This window comes from Leptonychotes weddellii, chromosome 13, assembly GCF_054177405.1.
Source record: "Leptonychotes weddellii isolate Sample4059 chromosome 13, ASM5417740v2, whole genome shotgun sequence".
Taxonomy (NCBI): domain Eukaryota; kingdom Metazoa; phylum Chordata; class Mammalia; order Carnivora; family Phocidae; genus Leptonychotes; species Leptonychotes weddellii.
In genome coordinates, this window is record NC_138381.1 from 4116912 (window position 1) to 4135404 (window position 18493).

The following is an 18493-nucleotide window of genomic DNA, read 5'->3' on the forward strand; positions in this document are numbered from 1 at the left end:
TTTGAATTCTGACGTTAACTTTGGTCACATTATTTTATCTGAGTTTTAATTGGTAAAAAGGGAATAATTAATCCCTACTCTACAAGATGGCTATGCTAAATGAAGCATATAGAGTATACATTAGAAATGATGTTCCAACCAGTATGTCAGTGGCCTTCCCTACACGGTGTTCCAACTGGACCTAACTCCTCACCGCAGAACAGGTGCATACTGTGACTAACTCCACCAGCACTGGCTGTAAAGTTATAACGCAGTCACCATTAGGGTTATAATTACCTATAAAATAAAGAAACCCTACCCGCGTGTCAATGGATGCTAACCTTGCCAAGATGCCCTTCCTATTCCTGAACTCCCCAATGAAACAGAAGGGCTATTCAAAACTCAACCCAACCGACAGGGGTCAGTAGCTCCTGGACCCACCTCCACCAGACTAATCTCCAGAAAGCGGGCGGGCACACTCAGGACGTGCTCTCTGGCTGGGAAGAGGTGGGTATCTACCCGGGCAAAACCCGCAGCTGCAAACAGCGGAGCGCCGCAGCCCCGGGCCTCCCCGCTGGCGTCCAGAGCGGCTGACCCCGAGGGGCCAGGACCCTGCACTTGCAGTCGCGCTGCTCTGGGGGACCAGCGTTGGGGGCCGCCGCCCGCCCAGCGTCCTTAACGGAAGGAGGCGCGGGTGGCAGCGGCCCATCAGTGCATCTGGGGGTGACCTGGGAGTGGGCGGGCGGAGGAGGAAACCACCGCCCAGACTATAAACCGACACCTCTGCAGCTCCGCGCTGGGGCAAGCCGGGCGGTAAGAGGCGCCCCACTGCGTGCAGGGGTGCTGACAGCCGGCCCCGCGGGGAAGCCGAGGCCCTGGCGGCCGCGCGAGCCGGGCCGCAGGTTGCAGCGCACTGAGCGGGGGAGGGCGGGAGCGGAGGCCGGGCGGCGGCCAGGCCGCGGGCAGCGGGCGTGTGCCGGGCGAGGCTGGGCGGCGTCGGGAGGGACCGGCGAGCGGGGAGGGGCGGAGGCGGGGGGAGGGGGGAGGAGGAAGAGCGAAGGGCCCTGGCGGGGCTCCCGGCGCCCAGCCGCCCGGGCCCCGGCCCTCAAGCCACCGCCCCCAGGCCCTGCGCTGACGCTGGACGGTCCCCGCCTCCAAACCCCCCGCCCCGGCCAGAGAATAACTTACCTGTTTGCCGACGGAATCGCTCCTGCTCGCCCCTCTGACTGACTCCTCCGGCTCACCGTCTTCCCTCTGGGAGGAAGGGGCGGGACTTCCTGTCTCTCCTTTGAGCGACTTCCGGAAGTTCCCAGGTCGACTCGGTGGTGGACCGAGCGCCGGACACCACGACCAAAAAATAGGATCCCGGAACTGGTTTAGCGAAACCCACATCGGGTTCCCTGTTTCTGCCCCGAGTGGCCGGCACACCCACGTGCCGCCTTGTTTCCAGTCCATCAGCTCTTGCCGGAAGCCACGCAGATAAAACCGGAAGTCCCACCCCTCCCCGGAGAGGAAAACGGAAGGCTGAAGGAGTCAATCTAAACAAGGGGAGCTGCGTGTCAGGGTGGAAAGCCGCCTGCGTCTGTCCAGGAGGGCACCCTGGGATTTCCAGAGGGTCCCAAAGCGGGAACTCCTGGCCGGTCGTGCCTCCTCCCTACCCCGGCCGTCGCCACTCCGTCCCCTCGCCATAACGGGCCCCGAGGACGGCGTGGGGGAGAAGGACGCGGCCCGGCCGGTGCAGGAGCGGCCCGGGCCTGCGCGGTCCGGCCACCGGCTGTCCTCCGCCTTGGCCGGGCCCGAAGGGCGCCCGGCGCCTCAGCGGCCCTCTTCTCTAGGGGCGAGGGTTTTGTGCTGTGCTGGGCGCGTGCGCAGCTCCAGCTTGGGAAGAAAACTCGGGTGACTCCAGAGGGGGATCCTCGGAGTCGCAGGCCCTAGGAAGCCAAGAGCGGAATTCCGACACTAACGAGGAGGCAAAGACGCTGAATGTGGTGCTTCGCCAGTTTGGCAGGAAAAGCTGAAAAGTACTTGGTGTTTAAAACATTTCCGCACGGGCTGCTTTTAGGAACGTTAAGGGCACAGCCTAAAGATTGTTCGAAAGCAAGCACGACCTGAATACAGTAGTCCCAGCCCCCTCCCGCCCCTGTACAGGAACGTACATAGACCTCCACTTAGAACCCCTGCTTTGGAAACTCACGCTCTGGCAAGAAGACCACAGCTCGCAAAGCGCAAGGGCAGATACACTACATAAAGCGATGGGCAGGGATCCCCTCTTGGGGTCAGATTGTGAAGATACTGTTTGCTGGGGACACCTGTTAATTTGTATTTAGATAATTTTAAGCAATTGGGATTTTAAAACTTTGTATTTATGATTACGGTGATAGGCTTTCTAAACCAAATCATCTCTCCAGTTCAAGTCCAGCTCGATTCTATTTTAAAAATGTAAATATTCAGGTGATAACATTTTTTAGTATTTTCTACAGGGGCACCTGGGTGGCTCAGGTCATGATATCAGGGTCCTGGAATGTAACCTGGCATGGGCTCCCTGTTCAGCAGGGAGTCTGCTTCTCCCTCTCCCTCTGCCCCTCCCCACCGCTTGTGTGCACTCTCTCTCAAATAAATAAATAGTATATATATACACACATATATATGAATAATTTTCATAGTTGTTATCTGGTCAAATTCCCATTGTAATCCACGTGAATTCTCGTATCTGTCTTCACTGTAGGATATTGCGGGTTAGAGTCAGCCATTCCAAGATCACACAGCTGGTAAAGGTGGGATTCAGCGTTAGACTCCAGAGTCAGCCTTTTCCAGTCTACCATGCTGACTAAGTTTAGTAATAGTGAATTAAAAGTTCTAGAGAAATGCATGGAAAACAATTTTCCGTAGAACAAGCAACTAGCCTGTCAATGTTACGTTTATACCATTAACCAACATTTACTGGGTGAAAACATTACTGGTAAAAAGTAATAAACTAGATTCTTCCTCCAAAGAGTTCACTTGAAAATTACTTAGAATTTACTTGAAAATATAGTACTTATAATCATAATGTCTGTTTTGACAGTGTTAGTCCTGTATGACATGGTGGTACCTCTCTGAACACTAATAGTAGCTAGTGCAGTTCTCCATATGGATTACGCATCCTGTTGGTCTTTGGGTGATTAATCTGCCTTTTTTACCTTGAGGGTTTAGTTAACATGTCATTTTTCTTTCTTGAGCATTGAAATAAAATTCAAGTTTATTTTTCATTTTATCATCCATTATTTTGCTGAAACAGGACTTTAAAAAAAAAAAAGATTTTACTTATTTGACAGAAAGCAAGAGAGGGAACACAAGCAGGGGGAGTGGGAGAGGGAGAAGCAGGCTTCCCGCGGAGCAGAGAGCCCGATGCGGGGCTCGATCCCAGGACCCTGGGATCATGACCTGAGCTGAAGGCAGACACTTAACGACTGAGCCCCCCAGGGGCCCCGAAGCAGGACTTTGACCTCCTCTTTTTGCTTTATAATGTTTTATTTTGAAATTTAAAAATACAAAAAATTGCGGCACCTGGGTGGCTCAGTTGGTTAAGCGTCTGCCTTTGGCTTAGGTCATGATCCCAGTCCTGGGATCAAGCCCCGTGTCGGGCTCCCTGCTCACTGGGGAGCTTGCTTCTCCCTCTCCTCCCCACTTGTGTGCTCTCTCTCGCTATCTCTGCCTCTCTCTCAAATAAATAAATTAATTAAATCTTTGAAAAAAAAATTCCCATGTTTCCTCCCACCAGATTCTATAATTATCAACATTTTACTATATTTGCTTCATTGTTTTATGCATATTTTTTCAGAACCATTTGAAAAAAGATTGCAAACATGATGTCCTTTTACCCCTACACATGTCAATGTACATTTCCTAAGAACATGTATAGGCTCTTAGCAATACAATTATCAAAACCAAGAAAGTAATGCTGATACAATGCTCTTATATAATAATCAGACCTTATTCATATTTTTGCACCCATTTTTTATCTTGTTACCTTTATTATATAATTTAAAGGGTTTCCAAAAGAGGTTACAGATGAAGCACAGAAAACAAGTAACAAAATGGGAGACCTTAATCTCACTATATTAATAATTTCATTAAGTATTATTGACTACTCCATTAAAAAGAAGAGATTGCCAGAATGGATGAAAAAGAGTATCTTAGCCTCATGTGCTGCTCACAAGAGATGTTTGTTAAAAATGGTAACTTTCCGTGTCTTCTGGCCTCCACTTGTTTCTGATGGAGCAGAGATCACGCAGATCTTTCGTCCCTTTCATGCTTCCCTATACGTCATTTGTCATTTTTCTCTTGCTACTTTCACATTTTTCTCTTTATTTTTGACTTTCAGTGGTTTGGTTATGATGTGCCTCGCCATAATTTTCTTCATACTTAACCTGCTTAGTGTTTTCTGAACTTTTAACATCTGTAAGTTTATGTATTTCACCAAGTTTGGAAAATTTGGGGTTATTATTTCTGCAAATACTTTTCTTCCCCATTCTCTCTTTTTCTCCTGAAATTCAGTCAAATATATATACACCTCTTGAGATTATATACAACTCAATGAGGCTTTGTCTTTTTGTTTTGTTTTCATTCTTCCTTTTCTCTCAGACCTTCAGATGAATAATTTCTATTGATCTATTTTCTATGTTCCCTGATTCTTGCACAGACCTGCAGTTTTAAAACATTTTTTTCATACTACCCTGACAAGGGCTGCTGCTGTGCCTGATTGGGGGGGGGGGGTGCCTACTCCCGATGTAAACAGAGCAACGTGTATGTTCCCTGATTTTTTTTTTTTAAGATTTTATTTATTTATTTAATTGACAGAGAGACACACAGCGAGAGATGGAACACAAGCAGGGGGAGTGGGAGAGGGAGAAGCAGGCTTCCCGCTGAGCAGGGAACCCGATGCGGGGCTCGATCCCAGGACACTGGGATCATGACCTAAGCTGAAGGCAGTTGCTTAACCAACTGAGCCACCCAGGCGCCCCTCCCTGATTCTTTCTTCTGCATTATCTCATCATCTGTTAAAAGCAGTGAGTGATTTTTTTATTTCACATATTGCATCTTTTAGTTCTAAAATTTCTATTCAGTTCTGTCTTACTGTTTCTATTTCTCTTGATGAGATTTCCTATGTTTACTTATTGAAGGCATATTTTCTTTTATGTCTTTGAGTAAAGCTGTAATAAAGCTGCTTTGACATTTTGTCTGCTAATTCCAAAATATAAATCATTTTGGGATTAATCATCATTAATTTTTTCTTTTTTCTTGATTGAGTCATGTTTTCCTCTTTCTTAAATGCCTAGTAATTTTGAGTTGTGTTCTAGACATTTAAGTAACGTAGATTTTATGAATTCAGTTATGTTCCTCTGAAGAGGTTGGTTGTGGTTGATAAAGACTTAACAGGCAGTTATTTGGGCTGTACTCATACTCCATACTGTATCTCTCTTGTTATGGTGGCAACTGAAATCTCATTCAGTTCCCTCAGCCTTAGCTGGGATGCTTGAATCTGCTTCACACTTGCATAGTTCAGAAGTCATATGGCAATTTAGGCAAAGTATGCAGAATTTGGTGTTTTCCCTTTGTGACTCCCCTTTTCAGAACCTCCCTCCCCTCACTTTGCACTAATGTAGTAACCCTGAGCTCTGCTTTCTGGTTCAAGTGGAGGTTTTTGTGGGGTTTTTTTAAAGATTTTATTTATTGATTTGAGAGAGTGAGTGAGAGAGAGAGCACAAGCAGGGGAGAGAGGCAGAGGAAGAGGGGGAAGCAGGCTCCCCACTGAGCAGGGAGCCTGATGTGGGGCTTGATCCCAGGACCCTGGGATCATGACCTGAGCCGAAGGCAGATGTTTAACCAACTGAGCCACCCAGGCACCCCTAAGTGGAGTTTTAAATAAAGATTAGATGGCCTCTTGGATTTTATTATAATTATTTAAAATTTGAAAGAAAGCATTGGTCATTTTTGGTGACTAATCATTTTTGATGACTAATTTAACAGTGCCATTTAAAGTTCTAATTTCCTTTAAATTAACATGTTCTGCCATTACATTCAAATGCCTACCTACAATAACAGTCAGAATGTGCTACGAACACTTAACCACCCACACTAGAATTTTAAATCTACATTCTCTTTGAATGCTGTTTTGGTGAATTTCAATGTGGGAGGTGAGATTATTTAAAACTTCACATTTTCTATCATAGTCAGAGGCATAATTTTTCTGACATCTTTTTTCATTCTGGATAAGAAATTATACTAGCATAATGTTTTTAAATAAAATTTTTCCATGTAACGAAAACTTTTTTCTGTTCAATCTATCCAAGCTAAAAAAGCTCAGAAGCATTTATTTACTGATCATAACTGTTAAGAAATTGTAGTCATTACATCTACCAGCTGTTCTCTTCCACATCATTCCACACCGGAAGAGAAAGAATACATTACTTGGCTTCAGAAACTCTCCTGTATTTCTCTTTGTACTTCATCAATTGTTTGAGCCTTTGGACACCTGAGCAAAATATAGAATATACCCAACCCAGCCTCTGCCTCCCAGAGCTTGCTTCCAAAAGAGGAAAGTTCTTTTCAATGTAGTAAAGAGGAAATTATCTTTTCTTAAGTGTCACAAGCTCAAGAAAACAGAATGTGGATGTTACAGAGTTGGCAAGTGGAAGAACAGAAATAATATGTGCAAGGATTAGGACTTGGTTTGAGTGTTACTGCTTGTCATGAAAGGCATTGGTATTAAAGGCAGATAACATGACTACATTAGATCTGACCGTAAGTACATTATTGCAGAAATAAATATTCCATCTTATATAATCAGGAATTCAAATCATTATTTAATTCTTTATTACATGATCAACTAATATTAAAACTTAAAATTAAAAAATCACATTAAAAACAATAGCTAGATGATGTTGAACACATTTTAAACTAGATATTTAAAATAGTATAGTATTGGGGCGCCTGGGTGGCTCAGTCATTAGGCATCTGCCTTCGGCTCAGGTCATGGTCCCAGGGTCCTGGGATCAAGCCCCCATTGGGCTCCCTGCTCGGCAGGAGGCCTGCTTCTCCCTCTCCCACTCCCCCTGCTTGTGTTCCCTCTCTTGCTGTTTCTCTCTCTGTCCAAGAAATAAATAAAATCTTTTTTCAACATAAATAAATAAATAAATAAAATAGTATAATATTTAAAAGTCATTTAACCCTATCATAAAATGGTATTTGAGGACTTGTTTTTTAAGTGAAAGTAGCTGTCAGTAGAAGTGAGAAGCCAAATGGAATAGCATTATCTTATTTTGTGAGCTTCTGTCTTTTTCCACTTCAAAGAAATTTGTTGAGCCCATGTTACAGGCCAAGCCCTGTGCTTAGTACAGCTTCTCAGCTCAGAGGGTTCCTCAGTCTGGGAACAGCACATCAGCGTGGCCCAATCTTGTGGTTGCTCAAGAGAAATCTTTTGTGTAAATCGGTCTACTGATTTTGAAATGCTGGCATCCAATTCAGCAGTACTTAGGACATTGTGAGGGCCACATGAAACAGGGTAAATGGCGCCTTGAGCTCACATGCTGCTATTTTGTGGCCCCTGAATTAGGGCAGGATCCTTGCGAAGACACAAGTGCTGCCAGCCGGATAACGTAAGCCATTATCAGTCAGTGGCACCTCAACGTGACCTGTTTTAATACGCTTTTCCCCAGCGCTGGCTGCTCCCAAGACCATTTCAGCTACAAAGAACATGAGAGGAAGAGCATAGAGACAGAAGTCCATGCAGGGGACAGCAGGCCTATTAGAAGATACTCCAAAAATGCAGCTGCAGACTCAAAAGGAAGATTTCAGCAAGCAATATGGAGCATCTACTAGAACATGCATGCTCAGTGTGATATGTATGCGGGAAAGGGCTGTCATTTATGCAAAGAGATTGGGTAGGGGCTTTTGCAATAACCCTGCCAAAGTTAGACAGGACTTGGCTTTCAGGCTCTGGGAAGTGACAGTGGAAATGGAAGGAAGTGGTAGCTTCTGAAAAATGGAGTCAACTGGTTTTGATATTAAACTGGATTTCTAAGAGAGGGAAGTGTCAAAGAAAATCAGGATTCCAATGGCCCATGTACCAAATCAGGGAACCGCTGGAGGTGGAACAGGTTTGGGAGGACGGATAAGACTTGTTTCCATTTTAGGGGCACCTGAGTGGCTCAGTCGCTAAGCATCTGCCTTCGGCTCAGGTCATGATCCCGGGGTCCTGGGATCGAGCCCCACATCAGGCTCCCCGCTCAGCGGGAAGCCTGCTTCTCCCTCTCCCGCTCCCCCTGCTTGTGTTCCCTCTCTCGCTATGTCTCTCTCTGTCAAATAAATAAAATAAATCTTTATTTAAAAAAAAAAAAGACTTGTTTCCATTTTAGATGAGTCAAGTTTCAGATAGGAAATATGCAGGAGGATCAGGGGTCCGGTTCTTAAAAAGGGGGGCTGGGTAGGGTGTGCCGGGAGTCCCAGGCATCTGGCTAACACAAAGGCTGAGAAAGGGATGTGGAGTGAGCATGTGGGGGAAGAAGAGGCCCACACCAAGTCCTCTGTGTGTCCTTGGCCCACCGTCCTCCTCCAGCTGCAAGTGCAGGGAATGTGTGTCACCAGAGAGACTCTCGCACCGTGCCACACACACTCACACAGGTTTCCAGGCCAATACACTGAGTGATGTTTCATTGCTCAGAAGTGCTTACAGTATATTTTACGAACAGCTTTTGTTAATTCCCTAATATGAACACCCTTTTAAGAATATAAATTGGCATGATAAACCTCTTGCAATTAGTTCTTGGGAACTCTGCCAAATACATCAGGTAGGTCCTACAAAATCCAAAACGTCACAATTCAACGTAATGTGGCAAGCATGAACCAACCTTAGTAACAAAAAATATCCAACACCTATCAATACTCAATAAACAGGAATTGACATTCTCGTGCATCACAGAAAAAGTAGATCATTCATGGATACCCCCACAAGATTCATACCTCATTTGAGTCCCATTTTTTTTTTTAAAGATTTTATTTATTCGAGAGAGAGTGAGAGGACGAGAGCGGGGTGAGGAGCAGAGGGAGAAGCAGACTCCCCACTGAGCAGGATCATGACCTGAACTGAAAGCAGCCGCTTAACTGACTGACTGAGCCACCCAGGCGCCCCTTGAGTCCCATTTCTGTGACAAGACCAGGGTAAGCTGAATCACTGGCCCTGTAGTGCAGCCCTTTTGGATGTTGTGTTGCAAATTTTAAAACTGACATTTCAAGAACCCATAAAGAGATTAAATGTGTTATGCTTTGATTTTATTTGGAATCATAAGAGAAACATTTTTAATAAACTCTTAAATTCTTCTCCATTAATGTGATTTAAGTAATGAATTTATACAGATTGATTTGTTTACATACACTCAACTGTAGAAAAATTATATTCTTTTTGTTTGTTTGTTTACACCATCAAATGCAATCAAACCAAACAAGATGGTTAACTAAAATGATTACTGAATTGAATGCAGCATTAGCTGATGGCTTTAAATTTAGAATGTGTTACTGATGTCAGGGCTGATTAGATTCATTCTCTATCTAAAACTGATGCTATTAAAAGCTTTAAGCAGTTTAGAAATTTAGATGTAGTCACTGAGTAAAATTCCAACAGGGTGAGAGAAATTCTATCAGAATTGATTCTGTGGTGGTGACTTTACATGTGCACAGATTTGGTGGGGGGGGCCTTCAGCGATGGGGTAGAAAGAATAGGGTGCAGGAGGGGTGGTCTGTTGGCATCGATCCAAGAAAGGTAAAGAGCCTTGGAATAGAAAAAGTACTCATCTTCACACAGGGAATCCCAAATGGTATAAGGATGTGACTATTGCTCATTTCTGTTTCAGAACTTTCCAAGAAGCAGGCAAAATAAATGAAGGGGAAGCAAGAGGTTAATACAGCATCATGCTTCAGTTACTCCTCTACAAATGAACCCCAGGGAAATCATGGTAGCCAGTGGGACCAACAGTTTTACTAATAAGAGGAACGTGTGGTAGGAGCAAGGGTGATCTACACACTGTATGGAATGATGATGCGTCAGGAGCACCTCAGAACCTAAAAGCACACTGCAGGGATCAGACCCATCAAACTGCCAGGGAGAGTCTAATGGAAGAATTGTCCTGGTGCTCCAAGGAAAGAGTCCAGTCCCAGGGCTCCTGCAGCCGGACTTGGGGAGATGTTGCCGGTAGTGGTGACTTCGGAAAGGTGTGCCATGGGGACAGTATGCCATTTCCAATGTCTGTGCCTTTAAAATATTTTATTACTGGTCCAAATGTCCAAAGACATTTTAAATGGGAAGGAAAAACATTATTTCCTGGACTGAAATTCTCTGGATCTTTAGATTCTGTTCCTGCCCAGGTGTGGGAGAGGGTATCTGTCAATAGGTCGGATCTAAGCTGGAAGGCTCCTGTCATTATTAATGCAGCTTAGCCATCTCTAGGAGAAAGGCAGCAAATAATTTGGATCCCTCTATGTAGTTCCACCTAACAAAGGAAAAAATAAAGAGAAACACTTATTTCCATTCAAATGATGGGGAAAAGTAGCCTACCATGTAAATAGGAAGATTTGGTGATGTGAATGCAATCTAAAGTACGTAGCACATCGGAAGGTTATGATGTGGAGACCCGGGGTCTATGCAGTGAAGGACTGGCCCCCCACAGGAATCCACTAACCTGTTGAATTTCTCATTCTGAGAGTGCTCCCCATCATCAACAGCGCCCAGCGGGAGCATCATCACACTCTTTTGGATGGTATCCTGGAATATTCTGGCAATTGGTATGGTTGATCCATCCCGGATCATGTCTGGCTCTGTTCCAAACACTGAAGCACAGGGAAAGAAGGCATTTGAATAAAATAATGACAAGACTACCCCGAGTCATCTTCTCAAATGTAGTGTTTGCTTTATCTTTCCCTTTTTCTTTTTCTTTTTTATTTAACCCTTAAATTTGGTGCCTGGGGTAAGTAAGCTTCTTGATACCATGCAGTTTATATTCTAAAATAGTCAATAGAGTCAGGTTGCATTCTTTACAATTACCTACTTCAAAAAAAAATTTTTTTTAATAAAATTTTTATTGTGAATTATAGATTTTATAGAAAAGTTGCAAAAAAAGTACAGAGAGAGTTCCCATATGTTCCTTACTTTACTTTCTGTAATGTTAACATCTTATATAACTATTGTACAGTTATAAAGAATAGGAAGTTAATATCAGAATAATATTATTAACTCGATTCAGACCTTATTTAAATTTCACCAATCCTTCCCTTTTGCCATTCCAGGATCCAATCCAGAATCCCACACTGTGTTTTGTCACTAGTTCTTACTCTCCTCTGGTCTGTGACAGTTTCTCAGTCTCTCCTTGTCTTTCCTGACCTTGACCCTCTTGAAGAGTACTGATCAGTTGTTTTGTAAAGTGTCTCTTCATTTGGGTTTGTTTGATATTTTCTCATGCATTTCTGGCACAAGCATTAGAAGACAATGTACCTCCTTTTATGGTTGCTTCATGAATTAAGTATTTGGAAAGTGGGACTTCTTTGGTTTTGTAACCAGTATACAAATAAACAGCTGTACTCAACTATCACCTGAATGGTGCAGTGTTTGTGCTCTACTGTCAAGGTATCCCAGGAAATAGCTTTAATGGATATCCTAGGGCCGAAGGAGCGATGACTTCAAACCTTCCAGGCAAGAAGTTGAGTTGTCAGTGATGGAGGAGAGATGCAAAATAAAATGAAGACCCGAATGATATCATGCCGTGTCTTTATCCACAGAGCAACGTGTGAACGTGAGGAAAGATGATGTACCTCGTTGGAAGAACTGGTTTCACACCCAATAAACCAAAAGGTGCCTTATGCATTCCTGTAAGGGTATTTCAGGTCTTTACTGTTGACCTTGACATTTCAATCACACATCACTCTTCAGCTGGGATTACATTTACCTTCCTAATAACTTTTCTTCCTCCGCTCTTGACTGCCAAATTTTACTGGTAAAATACTACTACAGCTGGAACCAGGAGGAATGATTATGCAGAGAAGTAGGGCTCTAAGTCTCAGACCTGTCCTCTAACTTTTAATGTCTCTGTCCTTTGTACAGATAACCCTGATGAGATGTTAGTGCTGCCAGACGGTCTGGACCTCCAGTCCCAGCTCTGCTCTGTTAGGGATGCGGCCTGAGGCCTCATCTGCGATCGAGTACTGTAAGTCATATAAACACGTGTCAGGGTTTCCCCGCCTGGCTTTTGGGGACACCCTGAAAGTTCCCCTGCCTCTGAGTCCGCTATGTTGCAGCTGTCGGCAGCGTCCCCTTCCAGCTGCAGAAGCCAAAGGGGCTGGGTGTTCGTTCTCCCTGCCCAGGCAGCCAGGGCCCAGGTATGTGTCCTGTGCTCACCAACCACATGATCCTGCCCAGGACCTGGAAGCGCATGCAGTTGAAACAGGCACCACCAAGGAAATTCCAAATAAAGCTATGCTGCCTTCTCTATCTCTGGGGAAGCAGAGTGGCACTGAAAAGACCACTGGTTTTAGAGTCAGATAGGCTGGAATTTGAGTTCGGTGTTTGGTAATTTTTTTAAATTATATAAAATTTTATAAATTTTTGTATAAAATTGTATAAAATTATAAAATGAGCATCCCAGGAAGCCTCTCTGTGGAAATGGCAGGTGGCCTGCCGTGGGGCTGTTTGCATCAGAACTGGACCCTCTGGAGAGTGGAGATTAAAGACCCAAACCCTGTGAGGCTGGGTCCATGGTTAGCCCCCTCCAGGGTGAGGCTGGCTCTTAGGGAATGCCCTGCCTTTATTTAATGGGTCTCACTTCCTGTTCCCTACCTCTGGCTGGCCTATGGCCATGAAAACCCAAACCTCCCTGTGACCAAAAAGAACAAATCCTCTCAGGGCAGTCCAGTGTCAGCTTTCTTTTTTTTTTTTTTTTAAAGATTTTATTTATTTATTTGAGAGAGAGAGCACATGAGAGGGGGGAAGGCCAGAGGGAGAAGCAGACCCCCTGCTGAGCAGGGAGCCCGATGCGGGACTCGATCCCGGGACTCCAGGATCATGACCTGAGCTGAAGGCAGTCGCCTAACCAACTGAGCCACCCAGGCGCCCCAGTGTCAGCTTTCTTACTCCATTAAATTGTAGCTCCGCTTTTTTTTTTTAATAAGATTTTTTTTATTTTAGAGAGAGAGAGAGAGAGCCCATGCAACTTGTACAAGTGCAGGAGGGGTGGGGCAGAGAAAGAAGGAGAGGGAGAGAATCTCAAGCAGACTCTGCACTGAGCCCAGAGCCCGGAGCCCGACTCAGGGCTCGATCCCACGACCCTGAGATCATGACCTGAGCTGAAATCAAGAGTCGGACGATCGACTGACGGAGCCACCCAAGTGCCCCTAGCACCTTCATTTTTAACCCCAGATTTCCTATACTTTCATCCAAATTCAGCTATGCCTTTTAAAGGACATTTTTATATGTGGGTCATCATTTTTACAAGTATCAAAGACTCACAAGTCCATCATTTTGCCCCAAATTCACGCTTCCATACGTGAACCCAGCTTTGCCACTTCCAACTGGGTGCCCTTCATTCAGCCAATTCCTTCATCTCTTGCAGACTTACTTTGTAAACTTGGGAAGGCTGTGGGGAGAGGTCAGGAGACTGTGAAGAGCCCTGGGCAGAGCTGTTGACTCCCAGTAACAGAGCCTCTCTGAAAAGGAGAGCTAAACCGAAATTCTGAATGAGCCCGCTTTCTCCACTGCCCCGCCAGGCACCGAGCCCTGGAACCACTGAAAACTGGCAACTCGAGGCATCGCACGTCTAACCTGTTTTGATGGCTCTCTTTGCTGCAAGATACTGTTTATCTTTAATATTTGCGATCCATGGCTGTAGTCCTAGCGTCATAGAAACAGCCATCTGGTTGGAACTATTTCTTTTGGAGAATATATATTCAAGATGCTGCTTCACCTGAAAAGGAACATTTTCAGTGGTAAGAGAAAATTTCAAGTTATTCTCCCATGTAGTAGTCTTTCATCAAGAAACTGAAATCCCAGCCCAACAAATTCGAGTGTCGTGATTTTACCCTCATTCTCGCAGAGGGCCTCTGGGACTGAGAGCTTCAGCAGTGAGAGAAACACTGGTCTCACGCCCCTTCTATCTGTGGACCCTCCATTCCTCAGCCCTGCGCCCACCCCATCCTGACCACAGTGTCAGATTGCTAATGTTTGGTAATTATGAAACACAATACAACTTCTCAATTTGAATATCCTTCTTTTCGGACTTGTACCTTAATGACTATTTTGGGAATATTAGACATTTGTTAATTCCTGAAAAGGGGGGGGGGCAATTCCAAACTAGGCTATAATGGAGCCTTTTGTCAGCATCCTTCTCTGTCCCCTGGGCTCCATTCCAGTGGCCACCATGGAAATCCTCCCAAGAAAAATTCCACACTCTGAAATATTCCGCCCATTCATTCCTTTGACAAACAATTGTTGAATGCCTGTCATGTTGGCATGAATGTTTCTAGGTGCTGGGATCACAGCTGTGAGCAAGACCGGGGTGGGGGTGGGGCTGGGGCTGGGGGCTCCCCTGGTGGAATCCGTATGTTGTAAGAAAGAGAAACAATACATCCAAAATGGGAGGGAGGGTGGGGAGAAAACAGGGACAGAGACAGGAAAGAGGGCATTTTAGGATGTAATTAGTGCTAAGAAGACAATAAAAGAGGTCAATGGGAGATAGAGATTTGGGACGAGGTGTTCTTGGAGCTCATTTATTCAGAGCCTACTTTCTGTTGAACTTGAGGTAAACTGATGATAGTTTGATAATTTAGACATAAAACTCCTTCCAGATAACATTTTCATTGAAGTGGCTGCTTTCAGAGTGTTGACTGCAGACACCAAGGGCAAACTAACTATGGGTTTGAGCATTTCCAGCTCCATTCCGCCGTAGGCAGTCAGTTTCTCCATCTGTGTGTAAACCAATCTTGCCTTTATGTCAACTGTTTAATGTAAAAATACGTCCCATCACTCCAGCCCCAAACAGTTATTTATCTGACTACTGTAATTGCATATAATTACGGAAAGAGATTTTTACGGAACAAAAATTATATTGGTTTCTTGACATTTGTTCCAGTCCCTTTCATATTCGGGGAAAAAAATGGAACTTCAGTGCTAACAACCGAATAGCTCACTACCCTGGGATGCGACACTCGAAACGTGCCGTAGTGAGAACAATGCAAATGTGTTACCTGTTTTTCCACCACAGATGTATTCATGTGAGGGACCAGACGGATTGAAAATTTTCCTATAACTTGGCCAGGGATGACCGTTTTAGCTCCAGGCTCATCAAATGCGCCCTCAATCCCATGGATTGAAAGAGATGGGTACCTCCATAGGTGCATTAGAATCTCCTCCTGAATTCAAATAAAATTATTTTACTATATAAAAGATTGTTCCATTAAAACTCTGTTGAATTGCATTGTTTGTATTGCCCATTTCTGTACATCTCTGACACCGCTCATGACAAGTTAATTATCACCTTCCTTAGACAGGCCTGGACTACAACACAAGCCTTTCCCCTCTGGCCCTGAGACTCGCTGCTGCCCCCCGCCTGACCAAGCTGCTCCGCGGACGCGGGCCCCTCACTGCCTCAGCTCCACAGTGATTAGATGGCAAAGGGGCTTTCAGAATTTGGGGATGGTTAGAGATTTCTATCTCCAGTCACCGTGATGATCAGTTGCATAGGAAACACATTTTCTTTTTCAGGAGACTTCAAAGAACTCTGCGTTATGTTTGAGCCACTTTTCTTCCCTGCTATGGCCAAGACAGGCTGGTCCGAGGGAGGAGATCTACTTCACAACAATCAACTTGACCACTTCTGTTGGGCACGATTCTCCCTCTCCTGGCAGCCTCCAGAAGCAGTCATAGTCACCACACACCGTAGCAGGCAAAGGTTTTAAAAAGAAGAAGGTGGGGAAAGAAAACATCCAAATTCGCCAGAAATGAATGCTTTGGGCTCTGGCTTCTTTCCTACACTGCGGCAGCGATGTAGCAATGTACAGATTAGCCCCAAAGGCTCTTAATTCCGCCTACTGAAATGAAGACTTAGGAGTCTTGGAGCTAGAATAGTCTCAGACTGTTCTCAATCTTTAAGCAGAGAGGAAGCACGGGTAGCTGAAGGCCGGCATGGGATGGAGTCTAAGAAGCCGACTTGGAAAAGCACGTCTGTGAACTGAGTGATGGCCCCCGGGTTCCGTGCCCGAGGCCAGTGCCACCTGTCAGACCCCAGATAAAGTTCTGGGGCTCTAGACCCGAGGGAGGTGAATGGCTGTGACAGTGAAAATCTGCCCCCGAATCAACATCCGCTTTCAGTCCTGAGATGTGCAGATTTGCAGCCCCCGCGGTAAATGAGGAACAGGAGAAATAGGATTTATTACTGTCACTCCTCTTTCAGGAGGAGACCATACCTTGGTGTCAAACAGAAATCTCTTAACCTGGACGCTGTTCCGGTATTCTTCTAGGTCCAGATCGATGGCTTCATACATCTTTCTCTCCTCTTCAGTAAGAGGGGCCACCTGGTCATAGATTCCAGGGATCAGAATATGACCAGAGGAGTCTACAAGGCTACCTGCAAGGTACGCACAGGAAATAAAGTCAGGTCGAAGTTATGAGTGTGCTGATGTTTTCAGACCCATTCCAATGTTCACCTTGTCAATGGTGAGATAGAAACACATGATATAATTGACTTACCTATATTACATAAGTCCTCAATTATACCTTCTGTATCATAGATAAGGTTCCTTTTGAAATTTTAATTTATCCTGAGTTAAAAGTAATATATGTTCATCATAAAAAATCTTAAATATGTATATATATGTTACACAAACATTCCTGAGGAACTGAAGATCGTCTTTCTTTCTCAGCTTCTCTCCCCCTACACACACCATCATTTAATAAACACTCATCTTTCTTTTTTTTTTTTTTTTTTAAAGATTTTATTTATTTGACAGAGAGAGACACAGCGAGAGAGGGAACACAAGCAGGGGGAGTGGGAGAGGGAGAAGCAGGCTCCCCGCCGAGCAGGGAGCCCGATGCGGGGCTCGATCCCAGGACCCCGGGATCATGACCCGAGCCGAAGGCAGACGCTCAACGACTGAGCCACCCAGGCGCCCCAACACTCATCTTTCATCAAAAGCATAATACCCTTGGGGTCTAGCCTATGAGGCATACATCATGACCACAATTGCCTTCAGAGTGAATACGCAGATATACTAGTCTGTTATTTATGAAAGAGTTTGGGGATTAATAGGAATGGGGGGAAAACATCAATGAATACGTACAGAGGAAGCAGAAGTAGAGATTCAGTAAACACTGCTCACTACCTTGAGAACGTACTTATCCAAGTAGCAAGTAGACTAACAGGAGTGGTGAAAAGTGTATCCAGGGCATCTAAATTCATCCTCAGGCTGCCTGGGGCCTTTCATTCAAGTAAAGACACTTCATAAAAAATATGCTCCACATTCTTTTTTTTTTTTTTCATTTTTTATTTATTTGTCCGAGAGAGAAAGAGCATAAGCAGGGGAAGTGGCAGGCAGAGGGAGAAGCAGGCTCCCCGCTGAGCAGGGAGTCCGATGCGGGGCTCGATCCCAGGACCCTAGGATCATGACCTGAGCCGAAGGCAGATGCTTAACTGACTGAGCCACCCAGGCGCCCCATATGCTCCACATTCTTAATGTGACTATAACTTGACAAGGTCAGAAAACTACTGTGAAGCACTGTATTTCCAAATCTTCCTGTCACACCTGACAATTACAAAGCAGGGGGTCGAAGGATCTGGGAGAACCGATGCGTTCCCCCTCATTACTAGACACCTGCTATGTTTAAGGCAAGGGATGAATGCTGGAGACAAGAGGACCTGTTAAGACCCCACTTTCATCAGCAACAGCACCATCGCTCACCACACAGGCTAAATGACAAGCATGACCCTCCCTGAGCCCAACAGCAGATGGTCGGGCTCTCTGTGTAGACACAACAGAATCCAAGGTAAAGACCCTACCAGAACCCACCGCGATGGCCCTAGTATGGGACATAGTGGGTGTCCCAGCACTTTGAGATGATCCTACAAGGCAAAACCCCAAGCTTGGAGGTATCAAGGCAGCAAGATGAGAAGGGAAGGCCTCACTGTTCTGGCTTTCAACCACATCCTCCTTAATGCCCGCTCCTGGTCCCCCCACACTTCACCCAACTTCTACAGCTGCACTTTGGGTACAGTTTGCAGCCTGCTGTGCATGAACCAGCCTCCCTGCAGCACTGAGTTACGGAATTCCCTGCATTTAGCCCAGTGAAGTATATAATATAGTAAATAAATGGTATAAACCTGTTAGTAAAATTCAAGTCAAACAATACATTGGGTGCCAATGATTGGGACTGGCTGTCATTGACTTGCAGGCCACGCTCTGTACCCTCACCAAAGTCAAAATCAAACATAAAAGCACTATCAAT

At 45.0% G+C, this 18493-nt stretch overlaps 2 protein-coding genes and 1 long non-coding RNA gene across 26 annotated transcripts in view; 1 reads left to right on the forward strand and 2 right to left on the reverse strand.

Annotated features, from left to right (window-relative positions):
• ZNF407 (zinc finger protein 407) overlaps positions 1–1315 on the reverse strand; it is a 518640-nt gene extending 517325 nt beyond the window's left edge. For 7 of the 10 annotated variants that reach the window (XR_014139532.1, XM_081801009.1, XM_081801010.1 and 4 more), the window contains exon 1: positions 1168–1312. The gene's annotated coding sequence lies outside the window, so the exon portion shown is untranslated. Of the gene's footprint in view, positions 1–320; positions 457–1167 lie in introns of those variants that run through there. The other 3 variants (XM_081801007.1, XM_081801004.1, XM_081801005.1) reach the window with 3 other exon arrangements.
• Positions 426–16967, forward strand: LOC115936617 (uncharacterized). Of its 13 annotated transcripts, none has more exons than XR_014139534.1 (6): positions 1673–1687; positions 1724–2430; positions 9010–9177; positions 9867–12209; positions 13611–13983; positions 15758–16967. It is a non-coding gene; the product is annotated as an uncharacterized LOC115936617 (long non-coding RNA). The 13 variants fall into 13 exon arrangements; XR_014139536.1 differs by having other exon boundaries at positions 1724–2000; XR_014139539.1 differs by lacking the exons at positions 1673–1687; positions 1724–2430 and having other exon boundaries at positions 9035–9177; positions 9867–10976; positions 11785–11857; positions 12107–12209.
• The window catches only part of CNDP1 (carnosine dipeptidase 1), a 32013-nt gene continuing 23901 nt past the window's right edge, over positions 10382–18493 (reverse strand). For 2 of the 3 annotated variants that reach the window (XM_081801015.1, XM_081801017.1), the window contains exons 8-11: positions 16459–16619; positions 15241–15405; positions 13820–13961; positions 10604–10839 (exon numbers count right to left, since the gene is read on the reverse strand). In XM_081801015.1, coding sequence (XP_081657141.1) covers positions 10604–10839; positions 13820–13961; positions 15241–15405; positions 16459–16619 — 704 coding nt within the window. Of the gene's footprint in view, positions 10503–10603; positions 10840–13819; positions 13962–15240; positions 15406–16458; positions 16620–18493 lie in introns of those variants that run through there. The other variant, XM_081801016.1, reaches the window with a different exon arrangement.